This window comes from Suillus subalutaceus (assembly GCF_016647625.1).
Source record: "Suillus subalutaceus strain FC151 chromosome Unknown DFJ58scaffold_74, whole genome shotgun sequence".
Taxonomy (NCBI): Eukaryota; Fungi; Basidiomycota; class Agaricomycetes; order Boletales; family Suillaceae; genus Suillus; species Suillus subalutaceus.
This window is the reverse complement of record NW_024540323.1, coordinates 177,545-195,009: the sequence shown is the minus strand read 5'-3', so window position 1 is coordinate 195,009 and position 17,465 is coordinate 177,545. Positions and strand designations below refer to the sequence as shown.

The 17,465-nt window shown below is 43.5% G+C and overlaps 4 protein-coding genes across 4 annotated transcripts; 2 read left to right on the top strand and 2 right to left on the bottom strand.

The window, feature by feature from the left end:
• Positions 1 to 3,859: 3,859 nt before the first annotated feature.
• Positions 3,860 to 5,740, top strand: DFJ58DRAFT_842666 (uncharacterized protein; the record flags this gene model as incomplete). The annotated part of the gene is made up of 8 exons (XM_041392867.1): positions 3,860 to 3,882; positions 4,088 to 4,329; positions 4,380 to 4,592; positions 4,650 to 4,938; positions 5,129 to 5,256; positions 5,330 to 5,397; positions 5,453 to 5,698; positions 5,726 to 5,740. The coding sequence occupies 8 exons, from the start codon at positions 3,860 to 3,862 to the stop codon at positions 5,738 to 5,740; spliced, it is 1,224 nt and encodes a 407-aa protein (XP_041242476.1).
• A 6,699-nt stretch (positions 5,741 to 12,439) lies between these two features.
• Positions 12,440 to 13,058, top strand: DFJ58DRAFT_729542 (uncharacterized protein; the record flags this gene model as incomplete). The annotated part of the gene is made up of 2 exons (XM_041385766.1): positions 12,440 to 12,819; positions 12,878 to 13,058. 2 exons carry the CDS (start codon positions 12,440 to 12,442, stop codon positions 13,056 to 13,058), a joined length of 561 nt encoding a protein of 186 aa, XP_041242475.1.
• A 2,791-nt stretch (positions 13,059 to 15,849) lies between these two features.
• Positions 15,850 to 16,029, bottom strand: DFJ58DRAFT_662382 (uncharacterized protein; the record flags this gene model as incomplete). Its single annotated transcript, XM_041382297.1, has 1 exon — positions 15,850 to 16,029. A coding segment is annotated over one exon (180 nt), but the record flags the coding sequence as incomplete, so codon positions are not given.
• Positions 16,030 to 16,032: 3 nt separating this feature from the next.
• DFJ58DRAFT_842665 (uncharacterized protein) lies at positions 16,033 to 17,116 on the bottom strand (the record flags this gene model as incomplete). The annotated part of the gene is made up of 5 exons (XM_041392866.1): positions 16,033 to 16,097; positions 16,282 to 16,468; positions 16,522 to 16,736; positions 16,786 to 16,901; positions 16,953 to 17,116. The coding sequence occupies 5 exons, from the start codon at positions 17,114 to 17,116 to the stop codon at positions 16,033 to 16,035; spliced, it is 747 nt and encodes a 248-aa protein (XP_041242473.1).
• Between the last annotated feature and the right edge of the window lie 349 nt (positions 17,117 to 17,465).

Sequence of the window (17,465 nt, the reverse complement as noted above, 5' to 3'; positions counted from 1 at the left end):
TCATCTCCAAGTTCATTTACTTATGTTCTGTCTCACTTACTAATGTGTTTCCATATGTTCATACATAGTCTTAGTCCTCTGCTTACTGATCCCATCATATGTCCTCCAGTATATAAACCTCTGTACAACTCCTATAGAGTTTCCTCAGTTTGAATATCAGCATAGACTTGCCCAATCTTCTTCTAGACTTTGGTTATAACGATGAACCTCACCTTGCTGAATTCTTTGCTTGGTTCTCTTGTGCATCACCTAAAATATGTGGTCACGACACATCTGTTTCCCAGCCCACAGATGTGCAGAAGCATATGGTAGCAAGGCCACTTGGCTTTCCACTTTCAACCTAACTCTTTAAGCTTAAAGTGCCAGAGTGTCAGGATTCCTATATTGTTGCAGCTCCTTTAGCTCCATCTTATACTCCTCATGGTCATGTGACTTGAGGGTTTAAGGCATATAGCACCCAAACTGACAGAGTTGTGTTCTTAAAGGATACATGGAGGGTTGACTTACCAGAAGTCTTTGAGGAAGGATTGATGTACAAGAAGTTGAATGAAGCATCTGTGCTGCATGTTCTTAAGTGCTTGGTATCAGGAGATGTCGGTGATGGGAAGTATGTACCATGCTACCCAGACACCCATGTACACCTCACATCCCTAGGCATGTACTGAAGGTACTCACTTTACACCTCATCGGCAGTATTGCCTTGTTCTTAATATCATTGGACATGCTCTCTGTTAGTTATATGATGATTCACCTCTACAGTACGCTTTCCTATGTGTTTTATCTCTATATACTTATGGCATCATTCCTCACATTTCTCTAACTATTTACATGACTTCCTGACCTCCCTAGGATGTCCCTAGGTCAAGTTATTACTTACCTTTGGATTGTGGCTTGTCTATTTACATTTGTTTACCAAACATGGCCCATATCCTAGAGTCCAGAGTAAGTTGCAAAGAGGCAGGGAGCACTGGACTCTAGGATATGGGCGATGTTTGGTAAACAAATGTAAACAGACAAGCCACAATCCAAAGGTAAGGAATAACTCGACCTAGGGACATCCTAGGGAGGTCAGGAAGTCATGTAAATAGTCAGAGAAATGTGAGGAATGATGCCATAAGTATATAGAGATAAAACACATAGGAAAGTGTACTGTAGAGGTGAATAATCATATAACTAACACTGACCACTCAGTCACACAGGTAATAGCTCCCTGAGACAGGATATAATGACACAAGCTGGAATCAATGGTAGATGCATTTTGGAAAAAGTGAACCCCAATCAGGATTGAGAACTTCTCAAAAATGGGCAATTGAATTGCCAAGGGCAGTGATTGGAAGAAATGAAGGCTCCTGTGTGAGGTCTGACTCCATGTACTGTCATCCTGCTGACCCTGAAAGCCTTGAGATTGTGTTATGGACATACATTTCACCAATGAGTTGTTTGATGAACTGACTTCAGATTTTTGTCTCTCTTTGTGGTCAACCTCTCCTCCACTTCTGCCGCAGTCTCCAAGATGCCCTTTGCTGTGACCTTTGGTGTGGACGTTAGGAGACCCTTATCAATGAAGATGCATCTGAGTGCCGCCTCTACACCTCTGGAGACTGCATTCCCCATCATGGACATAGGGTAGGCATCGTGCGGCTGAAATTGCGGTGGCTCTTGCTCAACCATCGATGATTGTTCTTGATGTGATTCCAAGTTCCTTACTTTTCCTAGGCTCGATGGTATGTACTGTTGAGCCTATTGTTCTCCTCATCGAAAATGACCTTCAACAACCTTCTCTCAGGGCATGACTGTATATATGATCATGCTCATCATTCTCTACTTTCATTGCCACCAGGCTTGACTGTCGTTACTGTTGAGCCTGTTGTCCTTATCGATCTTCTGTGATCTGTCGACCATGAATATTATTATGTAACAATTTCCAAATTTGGGATATTTGTGACTGTTGTGACCTTTCATCGCCAAAGTTCTAAGTCCTTGACTCACTATTCTTTACTTCCTTATCCTTAATACTTATGGACCTTACTATCCTTTCTTACTCACAGGCTCAATGATTTGTACTGTCGAGCTTGTCATTCTCGTCCTTGACAATGACCTTCCACAACCTTCTCCCAGGGCATGACTGTATGTACGGTTGTGCCTGGCATTCTCTGCCAATTTCATCACCAATGTCTCAGGTCAACATTCATTGCTCCCTGGCTCGACATTGAGCTTGCCATGACCTTCCATGACCTTTTCCCAGGGCACGACCATATGTACGGTTGTACCTAGTGTTCTCTAATTTCGTCACCATTGCCAACATCCCAACTCCAAGTCAACTTCATCACTCCCTGGCTTGATGTCTGTGGTAGCCTTTCACCTCTTTTCCACAGTATCACCATATGTGCACATGCTAGTTTATTTCCTCGTTTGGTAGTTGTTCTAATGAACATCACATTTTAGTACCAGGCTTACTGCTGTGATTGTAACATCTTGTTGTATTCCACTGATCGTTGTTCCTGTTGTTTCATTACTAGAAATTGCAAGTTGTTTTCTTCTTCTGTTGTTGTTGTTGTTTGTCTCACTTAAAAGCTTGCCTATGCAGTGGTTCTGGCTCTCAAACTCTACGACTCTCACTCCCTGTCCAATTCATAGAAACAACGGTACATACTGTTGTTGCTATTGCCCTTGTCGCATATTGATTATAGGACCACCTATTGCAGAAATGACTTGTGAACTGCACCGGCTGATGAAGTGAGTCGTTATGATGTTTTTGTTAGTTATATGATTATTCACCTCTACAGTACACTTTCCTATGTATTCTATCTCTATATACTTACAGCATCATTCCTCACATTTCTCTGACTATTTACATGACTTCCTAACCTCCCTAGGATGTCCCTAGGTCGAGTTATTCCTTACCTTTGGATTGTGGCTTGTCTGTTTACATTTGTTTACCAAACATCGCCCATATCCTAGAGTCCAGTGCTCCCTGCCTCTTTGGCAACTTACTCTGGACTCTAGTCCTGATCATATCTGGTCACTTATTAGCCTCTAGAAGTGGCCTACTTCATTCCCATCTTGACAGTTTTCTCTTCTTATATTGATCATGGGTTTAACATCCTTTGCCTGTTCTCCCCTCATCACATAATTAATCATAGGTTTAACATCCTTGCCCTCATCTTTCATGGGACCGGCTATTGCATAAACAACTTGGGTAGAAACTGCACCAAAGGTGTGTTGTTATGATGCTATCCTTTACTTTTCTTATATTGATCATGGGCTTAACATTCTTGCCCTTGTCTTTCATGGGACTGCTAATCACAGAAACAACTTTGGCAGAAACTGCACCGAAGGTGTGTCATTATGATATTTCCCCTTACTTTCCTCATATTGATCATGGGTTTAACATCCTTAGGCACAAAAACTGCACTGAGAAGTCATTCTGATGTTTTCCTTTCTTACTTACAATTGGTCAGTTCTTCAGTACTACATACACCTATACCTCATTTCTCGCTGTCATCAGTGTCTTAGTCCATCATGTCATCCACACCCTACTAACAACTGTAATATATTTCCTTGTTTGGGTAGTTCTTGTACTGAATGTCATTTTTCATTTTACCACTGTTGTGGTCGTGTCTCACTCAAAGCTTACCCCTACCACCATTTTTTTTTGGTTTTAGTCCACATCTCAAGCCACACCTGTGATTTTCTGTCATTGTTGCCACTGATATGGTAATCACTCATTGAAACTCTGCCACTACTATATAGATGTCCCTTCTTGCTTCTCTAACATCTCTCATCCCAACCTCCTAATGTAACAGTTTGTACTGTTGAGGTAGTCTACATCTCTACACTTCCATGAGTAACAATTTCCATGTCTTTGTGCATGATGGGCAGGTCTATACCTCTCTCACTGCACACTCGCTTCCCAACATTATCCATTATGAGCCTCTTTGCCTTGTGAAGACTACAATTCTTCTCCCAACAATGCTGATAGGCTGCTCTCTACTTGTTGGGCATACAGAGCTTGTCCATAGTTTCCTCTTATACCTTTGAATCTTACCTTCGATGGGCTGATCTTTGGATGCCTCAACTGCTCCAGGTTCTCACTCCTCACAGAGGTAAATTCACAGGAAAAGCACATTCTCCACCATGATATTTGGGGAAAATGGGTCGCCTTAGAGCAGAAATTGCTCTGGTGCCAGGAACATATGGGTACTGGGCTGCTCATTCCATGGGGAACTAAACTTCGATGCCCTCCAACTGCCTATGGCTACCAACAGTCACATGCAGACGCTAACCTTGCAAAAAAGGTCGCAATGAGGTCGCAGAACATATTTCTATGTACATTAACCATATGTTCATTTCACCATGATTGCCTGACATATTTCTAGTACTCGCTGCTACCTGCTCATGGTACATCATGACTCATCAATACCATGGTTCCAATCATCCCTGGATGGCTATCTTAACGAATGACCTCAAGTATCCCATATACGCTGAATGGGCTCTTGAGTTGTCACACTCATTTGTTGGAGATCTCACACAGGAGCCTTCATTTCTTCCAATCACTGCCCTTGGCATGTTCAATTGCCCATTTTTGAGAAGTTCTCAATCCTGATTTGCGTTCACTTTTCTCAAAATGCATCTACTGTTGATTCCAGCTTGCATCATTATATCTCATCTCAGGGAGCTATTACCTGTGCGACTGAGTCAGTTCAATGGGGTCAGCCAGATGATAGTTCGTGGGGTCGGCAGGATGACAGTACATGGGGTCAACCAGACAACAGCAGTCAGAGCACCCTTGGATAGGACAGTAGTGTACTTGGATGGGATCAAGCCGGTGGAGAGCAGCCCATATCCAATATTCCTGAAGCCCATGCGGACTCACTATTTCCAATCCCCCAACCCCACTCTGGACAAAAGCGAGGAGAAGATTGGAAGGCATTATTTGTGTAGCACCATGAGGAGAATAAGAAGAAAGAGGAGAAAGAGACATCCGCTCAACGGCAGTCCCATCAGAGCTGTGAATCCACAACCATGAGCCACAGCATTCCTGGCAAATCTAGCATGGTCATGGTGTTCAAATGGCAACCTGATGATGAGTTTGGCGGCTTTTCTTCAACACATCCGTCTCACAAAGGCTGAGGGTACCAACGACTTGGATATCATATAACAAATCTACCAGGGTATACAACTCATTCCGTAATGAGTGGGACTTGTGCGACACATTGGATCCTGTCAGCATTCCTGATGGTGATTGGGAAGAAGGTAATTTTCTGCCTGCCTCTCCCCCTGCTCCTTCTGAGCCCAGCTCACCATCCCCTCTGCCCCCACTGTCCAGTTTCTTATGGGAGATTGAAACCTACTTTGGTTGTTATGAAGTTGTGCCCTCAGCGCAATATACTCAAAGTATTCAGTGAATTTGTCTCAATTTTACATTTTCATCTTGGATATTGACTTGCAGCATCTACCACTACACCCTGAGGCAGATCCACCATGTTCGATGATTGGACTCACAAGACACAATGGGCTCACCTATGCAAAACTCATTGGCGATGACCCCACAAATATTTCCTCAATTCCAGAGGTACAGAAGCATGTTATCACATGTTTCATAGGTTACCTCATCACCCTTTCCCAATCTCAATTGTTGGACATCCTGCCCAATCTCTGGGATCTAGGACCTGACCCATCCCTGTTGATTTTGAATGTGAGCATTTGAGTCTCCTATGTACAGCAAGTGAAGCAGTGACTCTACATAATCAAGCCACATCTGTCTTTAAGTCTGGTGCCATGGATATTGGCGGTTACCGACACTATCATGGCTGTGATGTACCTCTTGCATGACTGGGCTTGAATATAACAAAGATCACAACCTCCTTGCAAAAGGAATTGCCATAAAGACATTGATACCAATGTCAGTTCTGCCTCATGCACAACACCCGCTTATGGAACTCCATACATACTCCCTCAGACATGTCCTCCCCCACAACAATCACAGGCTTCCCCATTTTGGGCATGTTTACACCGACTATATCGTGTATGAGCAACACTGTCATAAGTTCATGAACCAGCCTCACGCATGAGCAACCCTTCTTCATGGTGGGCTCATATGGTGGCTGGCTTTACACAGTCTCGGGTTCAATGTTCTCCCCTCCATTTTGCATGGGAAGCACTACTGTTTGGCCGCATGCTGGACATTAATGGCCAGATTGATAATTTTCCTCTAATAGTCGATAAACCATTGAATATGAGCTTGTTGATGCCTTCTGATGAGCTGTTGGATGAGGAGGTAGATTTCATGTGCAGGACATATTATGTGCACAACAGTAATTCAAGTTTCTCTTACTCACATTGACAGCAGCACTTATGTTTTAATGATGGGAATGTGGAAATGTCTCTTGGTGTCCTAGACCCCAGGTGTGGGCTGCCTCAGGGCTAAATGTGGGGTTCTGGTCCAGTCAATGTGAATTTTGGTTCCAGTCACACCTGGACAACATTCGACAGGGCATTTTACGAGAGTGACATAAATCCACTAATGATGCTAATGGTCCAATGACCAGTAAGTAGTGGAAAGGCTCACTCAAGTTCAACCTGGGTACCAACAAAATGATGAAAAATGTCAACACAGCATGTTGCAGTTTTCTTGCTACTGGTAAGAATAGTTGTTACTTACAGATCTCTGATTCTGATCTCCTACTTAGCTTTTACAGAGACTTAGCACTAGCCTATATGAATCTGAGTGATTTCTTTTTGTAAATGACTACTATAAAATAGGATTGATTACTCTACTATACTACATATTCGTGTATAGATTATCGTGAGTGGGCAATGATTCAACAGACATATCTATGCCACGCCCACAGGTAAACTGGTGTTTGCTGTACACAAACTCATCCCACTAGATTGTCATGATCAGACTGTCAATCCATTTGCTATGTATCCTCCTTCCTCAGCAAAAATGTACTCATCAAGCTTCACTTGGGAAATGTCAAGGTATCATGGGTTGTTGGTCACTTTACTTGATGAGCAGTTTTAAGTGATACCATAGTCATACTATCTCTATCTCGTGATTGATCTTCAGTTCACTCTACTACATATATTTGTGTATATACAAGCAATCAGACTTTCTACTTGTGTGTCTAATGTTTCAGAGAATTATTATCTACTTGTGAGTGGGCACTGTTGATTGTGGGTGATGATTCAGCCATGAGTGGGCGATCAATTTTATCTGGAGACAAAACTTGATGATTTGTCTTCATATTTTATCATCAGGGGGTATTTAAAATATTAATGCCAGTTGAAGTGGTAGTCTAAACTTCATACATGAGCAGGCATTCAGTCATGTGCAATGGTTGAAGTTTTTTCGAGTATTAAATGTGAAGTGTCATTTTGAAGTTCTGGGCAGCATTAAAATACATTTATATTTCTTATTGTTGTTGATGTTCAGCTGGCAACAAAATGTTTTCTAATGCTTTATATTTCTCATGTTGTTAACCCCTGTTCCTATTAAGATGGGAATGAAGTGGGCCGCTTCTAGAGGCTAATAAGTGACCAGATATGATCAGGACTAGAGTCCAGAGTAAGTTGCCAATGTATTGGAGTATAGTAAGAGCATATAGTACCTAGAGTCCAGAGTAAGTTGCCAAAGAGGCAGGGAGCAATGGACTCTAGGATATGGGCGATGTTTGGTAAACAAATGTAAACAGACAAGCCACAATCCAAAGGTAAGGAATAACTTGACCTAGGGACATCCTATGGAGGTCAGGAAGTCATGTAAATAGTCAGAGAAATGTGAGGAATGATGCTGTAAGTATATAGAGATAAAACACATAGGAAAGTGTACTGTAGAGGTGAATAATCATATAACTAACAGCACCAATATCACGCGTGAGTCTGAGTCTGTATGTGTCGATCTTATTAAGGTATGTACCTATCTATTGTTCCTTACTACTGCTACTAACTTTTTTGTGATCCAGGAAATACCTGTTGCAAAGAGCTTTAGAAACAAGGGATGGCCGCTGTGAAAAACACAACCTGACTAGGCACTTGTTAAGGTACTCAGCCAGTATATGTCTAAGCTCTGCCTATGCTGCTATACTTGCAAACAATAAAGCAAGAACATTCGACCCAAGGGAAAAGCTACTAAAGACAACTCAGATAGAAAAACCAAAAGAGCGCTAAAGCACGGGAATAGCGCATCGCAAGATAGAGCGCTAATGTGTGGGAAAAAGCAGAAGTCAAGAAAGCGGACACTGAGTCAAAGGAGGGTAATGGATAGCGAGTGAGATCAAAGGTTTTGATTGCAAGGATAAGGAAAGTCAAATAGGGGCTATAGAGCGCTGTGACAATATAGTTTTCCCTGGGCTGATATTACCCCTTTTTACTTACCTTTACTTACCACCACTTTCCTTAGTTTATGTTCGCATTTTTGCTGCTTACATAATCATGTCTCCCTTTCACCAGTGTCAGTACCAGTCTGAATCACAGTCTTTTGCTTGATGATATTTCTACTCCCTGAGCTCTGAGTCTAGTACAGAAATCCTTTCGGGTCGAATAGCAGCTAGGCATAGCAATTTTGACCCAACATTTGAAGAGTACTTTACAGAGTTCTCTTCTTGTTGTGTTTCCCACAACTGGAGCCCACCGCGAGGGGTCCATCTGGTTAAGTTTGAATTATAGTACTTTCAGGTCTTAACTGTCAACCCGTGTCCTCAGACTTGCTAACCCACAGAAATCCCCACATCTCCGCTGCGAACCCCGACGCTTTCCCGCGCCATGTCCGCTATACCCAATCCATTTTTCATGCCTGTGGCTACATCTGCGTGTGCTCCATACTTCAATGGTGACGCTGACCAACTCCTTGCCTTCCTAGAGACTGTGGATCAACTATCCGACAAAGCGGGGGTTACCGGACAAAGCCTGCATCAAGTTTGCTATGCACTATGCGGACCCGATCGAAGCTGGCGCATGGAGATATGTCAAAGAATCAAAAGGTGACAACTACGAAAACTTTGCTAATGCAGTTTTGCCCGTTTACCCAGGATATAGCCTCGGCCGCTTCAAGCGCAGTTACCCAATTGCTTCAGATGCATTGGACCCGAACCCCTATGTATGCGGACTCACTCAGCCCCAAGTCAACCTGCACCATTCAGATGTCCAAGATATTCTACCAATGTCTAACCTCATCCCCATCCCAACAGTGGTAGCACCAACCCTTGTGGAGATTACATCTCCAGCACCTCAAAATGACCTTAAAGAAGATCTGCTTTTGACCCATCGGACCCGATGCTCTCTAAGGCTCACATTGAACAAAACCCGATGCTATCCTATCAGAGTTTGTCCCTTGAGAACTCATGCCTTACTAACAACCCCGCATTTTGCGACCTTAGTGAAACTTGCCTTGGAGATGAAGACCTGCTTATAGCCCCGAACCTCGACCACTTGAAACATGTCATAGGAAATGATGAGTCGTCCTCAGACCCACCTCAAAGTATGCAGGACCCAATGCATTCATATGCAAAGGTAGTGTGTATTGACCTTCCTCCAAAAACGCGGATTTTACCTATTTCATGTGAAGTGCTCTCAAGGAGTGATATACCTGTTGATTCCCCTGCAACTGAGGATAGTTCGGCTACTCAGTTCACTTGTATTGCCATCCCCGACACATCCCCTATGAGAACCCGAGATACCCGCAATTTTTGCAGTTTTGTTACTAATGCAACGTTAACTAAAGGTAGCAATTATTTGTCTCTGGACTGGTATCAAACTACCGACGTCTGGAAGTCAATCCCGCGCAACCCGACACTCTGTATACATCTGCTCACACCTTGGGCCACTAAACTGGTTATATTTCGCTTTCAGGAACACCGGCCGTCGCACTCAAGCATTGCGCTCTACCTGTATGGGTATGGAAGTAACAGAATTCACCAGAAGAAGAAGACCCAAAGATGAACAAAGGTCCACACCGATCCCCAATGGGCCCGACATCCCCGACCCTACACCCTGTGCATATACCTTACCATCCGACTCAACCCGCTTGTGCTGCGGATTACATTATACATCGAACACAATACCCTTAATTGCATAGGATAGCATTCATTTCACCCTGGGCTTCGACCAGTGACCTTCCTTCATGTCTTTGTTCAGATAAGTACTAAGAAAATACTCAAACAAACAACTTGGACTACAGGGATTGAATAGAGAGAAAGGACATGAACCTCAGTGCCTGCACCACTCATATGATACTCCTTCACCTTCTAATGCATGAGGCAGTGCCATGCCCTTTGTTACCTAGAAACCCAAACCCGCCGGCCACTTTCCCACGCGTCGGATACCTTCGGGGATGATTCCTGCACCTATATAATTGAAAGAAGATCGAAGAAGACAAGTCAGATGGAACTCTGCACATGTTTGATTATAAAAATCCGCATTCCTACCTGCACTTATGATTCATTTTTCTTAAATTTTTATAGGCATCCTAGTGGGGGAGCACAGCTCAGACTAGGACATAGTGGACTTTGATGGACGCACTCAGGGACTGGACACCACGCATCAGACCCATTGGAGATAGTTCTTGGATATCCCTTGCATTCTGTGCAATAGCGCTTAACCTGCTGTTCTAGCAACCCACTTTCCCGCACTTAACCCGCTTTGGACCCGCGCTTGTTCCCGCGCTATGCGACTCACTATCTGTACCCACACTATTAATTTTCCCACACTGTCGCAACCCTCAGATACTCACTTGCATTTTCGGACTCATCACAATTCACCATACCCTTGTCCTATACATGTCAGTTTCTTAACCAGGGTTAGTCCCAACACCCTGAGAATGTTCCCGCAAAGCCAACGCACATATGCGCACTATCCAAAACCTGTGACCTGCGCACCTGCGCTTTCCTGCGCTCTCAGAATCATCGGACTCGCTGCACCACCAGTATGAACCTTCATATCAATGATTACCTCAGTACCTCTACCTCTGACTGGGGACAGTCAGTATTCAAATTCCCCATGAGATGTGACAATCATATTTTCGCTAGGCTTGTATGAAGCCACTATGCAATTTGCATCCATACCCCATGTTGTCCGACTCACCCCTAGTCATCCCCAATGCAACCCAACATCCCTGACACAACCCGATGATCGGACCCGCTCAGATACCCTGCGGACTCGTCCTACCTATGTCCAGTCCAGTCGCACTTTACCCCACTAGGTGCGCAGTCATTTATTTCCTTATTACTGATGTGGTAGACAGCACTATAACATGTATTCCCACTGGCTGCAGCACCTCATGGCCTTTTACATATTTTGTCGGACCCAATGATGCGCTACTACTTTCGCCTACAGTACTCCGGACTTTCACGTAGCTAGTTAAATAGGACTTAGTAGGTGATTGCACTTTACCACTCGGTAGACAGGAGAAATTCCCTGATACTAGGTCACCTCACTTAGTCCCTATCCCCTATACCTGCTGAATCTATCTGATTTTCACTCTTTACGCTCTGAACCTGAGTCGCTCATTATTGCTAAACATTCCCTTGTGTTCCCTATCCTAAGCCCGCACTTTTCCTTACTTCTCCCTCGCTTTCCCATCCTCCCCGATCCCCGAAATGTCGGACTTGGTATCCCCTACGTTGGACTCCATCTCCTATCATCAGACTCGACCTTGCCACCTTCGGGTTCCACTCCTTGCCTAGTACTGACATATTTCGACTTAACTAGACAGCAGACCCCTTTAGGGTTGAACGCTCTTGCTTGCAAGTAAAGCAGCTAGGCAGAGCTAAGACCTCGTATACTGGCTAAGTACTTTTACAGGTATCTAGTCAGGTTTGTGATTTCCACAGCGCAACTAAGGGTAACTACTTCTAAGTAAAACCTAAGGGGAAGGAAATACAGTCGAAGGGAAGTAATGTCAAAGTAATCACCATGGGCTTCTTATACTAGTAAACTATAACATCTCAGACTCAGAAGGGATAGGATATACATGTAATCAGACTGTAGCACTTTTTACAAACTCGAGGCAAGGCAAATTACATACCAATGAGGTAGGATGGACAATGGATGGATTCTGACATTTTGGGTGGATCCTAGAGCGCGAGAACAGCGCGCTGGATGAGCGCTAAGCACAGGAACAAGCGCTAGATAGAGTGGACATGCACTAATGCTCCTATAGACACATTGCTGGTAGTTCTGATAGTGCTATAAGCGTGGGAATAGCATTGGATAAGTCGTGGGAGCATGAATAGCGCTGCGGGAATGTGCGCGCATAGTGTGGGAAAGTGTGGAATAGCATCGGACAAGGGTTATGGCTGAGACAAGTGAAGACTGCTGATAGGGGAGTAGTGAATAATATGAGGGATAACTTTGGTCCACCTATTGAAGGCTTATGCAGGTATACATGCCTAGCACCAATATGATTGTCACACCACTATACAACTAAATGAACACCATCATGCCATCGAAAGGACGCAGTATTCACACCTATCACCCTCTGCTGCAATCTACCTCCTACTCGCTGCAATCTGCCAGTGTGACTGGCCAAGCTGCCTCCAGCTGTCAAGAAGCTGATGCACTGGAGCAGTCCCAAGCACTGAAAGACCTCAAGAACAGTAGCAGTGGAGACAACAACATAAATGACATCCTGATGATGCCACCCCCCTCCTTCTTTGATCCTGCCAAGCAGCCTCCCTTTACTCCCTCAACACCAGGTGCATCTTCTATGTGTACTTCGGTTGCTGGCACTTCGGCTGTGAACAAGGGCAAGCGCAAAGAGGTTGACAATGGTGATGACGCTTGCAAACACTTGTTTGCCCCCCCAATTCCTCCAAGTCAGTCAGTCAATCGGCTTCAGGAAGGTCCATCAAGTCTATGCGCTTCAGCAAATGAACAGCAAGATTCAGGGTCTCACAAAGGGTCTTACTTCATTCTTTGATCGTGCCACAAACATCTTGGAAGAGCGCACCCGCAATACCCCACAGTTCGTGGATCTGGTCCCTCTGCGCAAGCAGAAAGCTATCCTTCAGGTTCAAGATGAGGGTCTAGAGGACCATGAGGTGGTTACCATCATTTAGCATTTTCAATCTGACGTTTCTATCGCTGATTCATACCTCACAATCAAGAAGGACAGTATCCAAAAGGTCAGTATGAAAATGAGGCAATTGTAAGGGCCCTTACTTGAGACGGCCCCTGCCCCATTCAGCTAGGTGATAGCACACATTGCGATATGGCACAAGTAACTTGTCACAGGCTCCAAATCCCATATCTGCAAGATAGTATTTTCCGGGGGGGATGTTGAAGCTTTGATCTGAGCACTGTAATAGATATGAGCATCAGCCGCTGACCCCTCCCAACCGCTCAAGACGTAGAGAAACAACGTGTTGAAGGTACAAGTGGCAAGGCAGTTCTGACTCAAGGTACCCTTGCGATTGCGAGCAGCATCATGCCCTTTGTTGTCAGGGTGACAAGGAACATGAGTACCATCGATAGCGCCAATAGCGCCGGCGAAGTAGGGATAGTATATGGGATTTTGAATGATTTTGAGGGGGGTTGGGTCATCTCCACCAGGTAGCCGAATATACAACTGATAGATAGGGGGGGACACGAATGCATTGAGTATGTGTTTGAAATACCTTTACAAATTCAGCAAGTTTGTCAACAGGAAGCTAGGATTAACTTACTTTGATATTGTTTCATTGGAGCATTGGAACCATTCACCCAGGTGACAAGTAGACAGGCCTGTTACAATAGCATACAAAACAATTGCAAGCTGCTCCTCAAGTGATATAAATTTGGAATCGTGGCATCCCAAATCACAAAGTAGAGATAATAATACATAAAATACATGAAGGCGTACACCAAGTTCACATCATATATGATCTGGATGTCCTGTAAGTAATTCATTCACTCAATCCATTCCTGTGAGAGCAGAGGTGTGATATGGCTGCTTCTCATAGTGAGAGCTAGAATAGAGTCGAAGGGCTTCTGAGGCAGATGTCAAAATTACTGCGGCTGCACAAGAGGTACCAAAGAACATCTTCATGATATGCTTCAGATGAAGGAAGCTCTTCCTCAATATCTGTGTTGACTATGGTGGTACCATCGAGATTTTCGTGGACAGTAGTATCATTAGTTGAGTCTGAGTTGTTATCAGGGGCAGGGTCATCAGTATTCATGGTGTCAACGACAGGTATTAGATGATATCTTTATCAGTAATGATATCAGCGACAAGTGTGACATCTACATTGGTACTCAGTCCTTACAAATCATGACAAAGCAAACTTGGTTCAAGTTCGTTCAAGTTAAATTTGCAAAAAGTGCGTGTCCAAACAGACTCTTAATATTTTGAATTTTGCACAAAACACTGGTGAAATTTGAAGTTATGTACCCATATGTATGTTAGTTTAAATTTTAGAAATGTTCTTTACATTCTGGACAATATCAAAACCTATCTTAAATATTACTAACCCCATTGTGTCAGTATTAACGAATTGTGGCCACAGAAATAACACACTTGATGCCTTAGCACTGATATATTCTTTGATAATAGCAGAGCCAATTGCAAATTGGCAAATATGCACAAAGGAAGATAGCCACACATATGTTGTGGATTTGGAAGGGGACTTTGATAGTCCTCTTCCAAATCCAAAGGGAAGTCATCTAGGCTGTGTCTAATCTACTCTGTAATGAACCAAAGCAAGATTTGAGATGTATTCCATTGAAAGTTCAATTACAGGACTCAGATGAACTACAAATTACAGTAAGCATGCAGAAGCCACTGTAAATACCATGTGAGCTCTAACAGGTGCCAAGTACCTAATTGACTGGTTAATGGCGCCAAGTACTGATTCTTTACCAGTCCATCACATGTTACCCACTGCTATTATCTAAACATCACTGTCAACTCAGATTATCACTGATCTTATAGTGTTGCCACCTGAAATAATCACAACTTATCCAGAATCTGATACTCCAACCTGTCATATACCACATTCCCAGATCTGGATCTGGACTGCTGATCTCATGATCTCAAGATCTCCAGATTGTTGATCCAATCTCCATCCACCTCCATCCTGCATTCCTATTTCATTTCTGGAATCAAACTCTATCGTGTCTCCATCTTCTTTTGTACTTTGCCATTTTCAGCTTCCAGTTATCTTTCTTTCCATTCTATGTACTGATCTGTCCACCTGTGTGACACCATTAATGTTACTAACTAGGGGGGTAAGTCTATGCTGCGGTACTTCAGTGAGTTCTGCAGCACTCTGCAGTCACTTAGGTAGGTAGAAAAGTCTGTAAGATAAGATATAATGATATAGTGCTTATCTCCCTTATCAGACAAAGCTGAAAATGGTGGCTACTGCCAGCAACATATTGCCGTTACTTCCTGACACTTCCTCATTGTTTCCCACGTCCTTCAAACCTTCGTGCTCATCATTGGGCACGATGAGCACAAAATACCCTTCAAATTCAACTGTTTTCGGGCGCTTCTTTCTCTAACTGCAGCTATATTGATAAATTACACTACTTGGACATGTTCCTTCCCAGTAGAAAGCCCCAAATCTAGCCAGACACTACTTACCTCCTGGTTGTTGTCTTCCGAGTCGGCACACTCCATCACCAGTGGCTGTCGTGCACAAACCACCTAGCATGGTTTCTATGTATCCATAGCATGCTCTTTTGTCAAAATAAAGTCAATATTCAAAACAAACCTATCAAGTTCAGTGTACTATGCTACTCGCTGTTGCTACTAGAGTCATCATCACTACTCAAATCAACTATCTCATTGCTCTTGTGTTGCGAGGCAGCAGCAGTCTTCCTGGCCTTTCTGGCAATATATACAAGCTCCCCTCATACATGGCGCTCTCAGTTATCCTTCATGCGCATGATGCACTCTTCATCTATGAGCATGACCCACTCACAAGACCCAGACTTCAGAGCATCAAGTACACTCTTTATTTTGGCTCTTCCACCAACTTTCGAAGGATTCTGAATATGACCAGACAACGGCCAGTTCGCAAGCGCCAAGCCATAATGCTCAACAATCTTTCATTTGTAGTTAGTGTAATTCATATTGACCTTGCCATTAATGTTGTTCTCCAAGGTGATGGCCTCTGTGAGATCGTGTCAATCATTGAATGCACATCAGAAGACAATGAACAACTTGCCAAGTTGCTCCTGAATCAATGTATGACAGTCACTGACAAGTTTGTTCAAAGGACGTGGACAAGTTCTTATCGTGTGTTGATCTACGCCAAAAATTAAGTTATGTATCATGAATCCAAGGAAAACATTTACCGAGGCTGCTGACAATGAACGACTCGAGCTTGAGACCAAGATGACGAGGTTCTACTTTCAAAACATCTTGAACAAATTTTTCAGCCTTCTGCATGACAAAAATCTTCGGTTCGAAGAGGTCTTCAATACTGCCGCGAACAGCTACATAGAAGCCTTCAGCACCTGTTCGAGCACAAAGTGCCATCCACTGAGAAAGATATCAGTGAAGATGAGTCTATGAATGATCCAAACATGACTTACTTCACGGTCCATGGATGTAAAGGTAACATTCATATCGTGTTGAGTAGCCTTGGGGTTAGCGCATGCTGCATGACTTTTTCGTTGCCTTGCTTCAACAACTTCTGCATTGAGGGCCTGTTTCTCTGCCAATGTCAGCCATGAGTGCTGGCGAACAAGCTCATCCCTGTTTTCAGCAATGAACTTGGTGAGTTTGATCCTATCACCCCTTTCATGACCTTTGATTATATTAGGCACTTTAAATTCAAATGGCGTTCACAAATTTACCTTCATTGGCTTCCATATGCTTCACTCTGACAAAAACATTCCATGAATTGATGCTTCGCTGCTGACGGAGCATCTGACTCCTCAAGAAGAGTTGGCTCCGCGTCCATTTCAGAGAACTAAAAAATCCAGCTGGAGGGGATAAAACAATGACCAACTTGAAAACTTACCGATGATGAGTCTCCGAGATGTGAGCAGCTTCTTCTACATAGGCGGTTTTTGCGTCATTGATTGCAGTTGTTAAAGCTTCTTGCCGGTCACGACATGCTGCTTTCTGTTCAGCAGATAGTTTTGGGCATGAATGACAAACTCGAACAACCGGTGTTTGTGGCATTATGAAAGATAAACGGTAACTGTATTCAATGAAACAACGAAACCAAAATACAGGCCAAGTTTAAAGCTGGTGGAAAACCTGATCCTGAAACTCCATAATTGTATTTAAGAAAACATGCAGATCAAAATGTGGCCAAGTTTGGAGCTAGTGAGAGAACCGATCAGGATACATGTGGCCACGTTCAGAGCTAGTGAGAGAACCGATCCTGAATCATGTACTAACTACTAACAACATGATTTAGTGTAGTTTGACAAAACGTAAACATAAACACTCACAACGTTCATTACTTGCACGTGCCATCACCAAAAGCAGTGGCTGCATCTTCTCCTCTGGAATGTCCAATTTGACC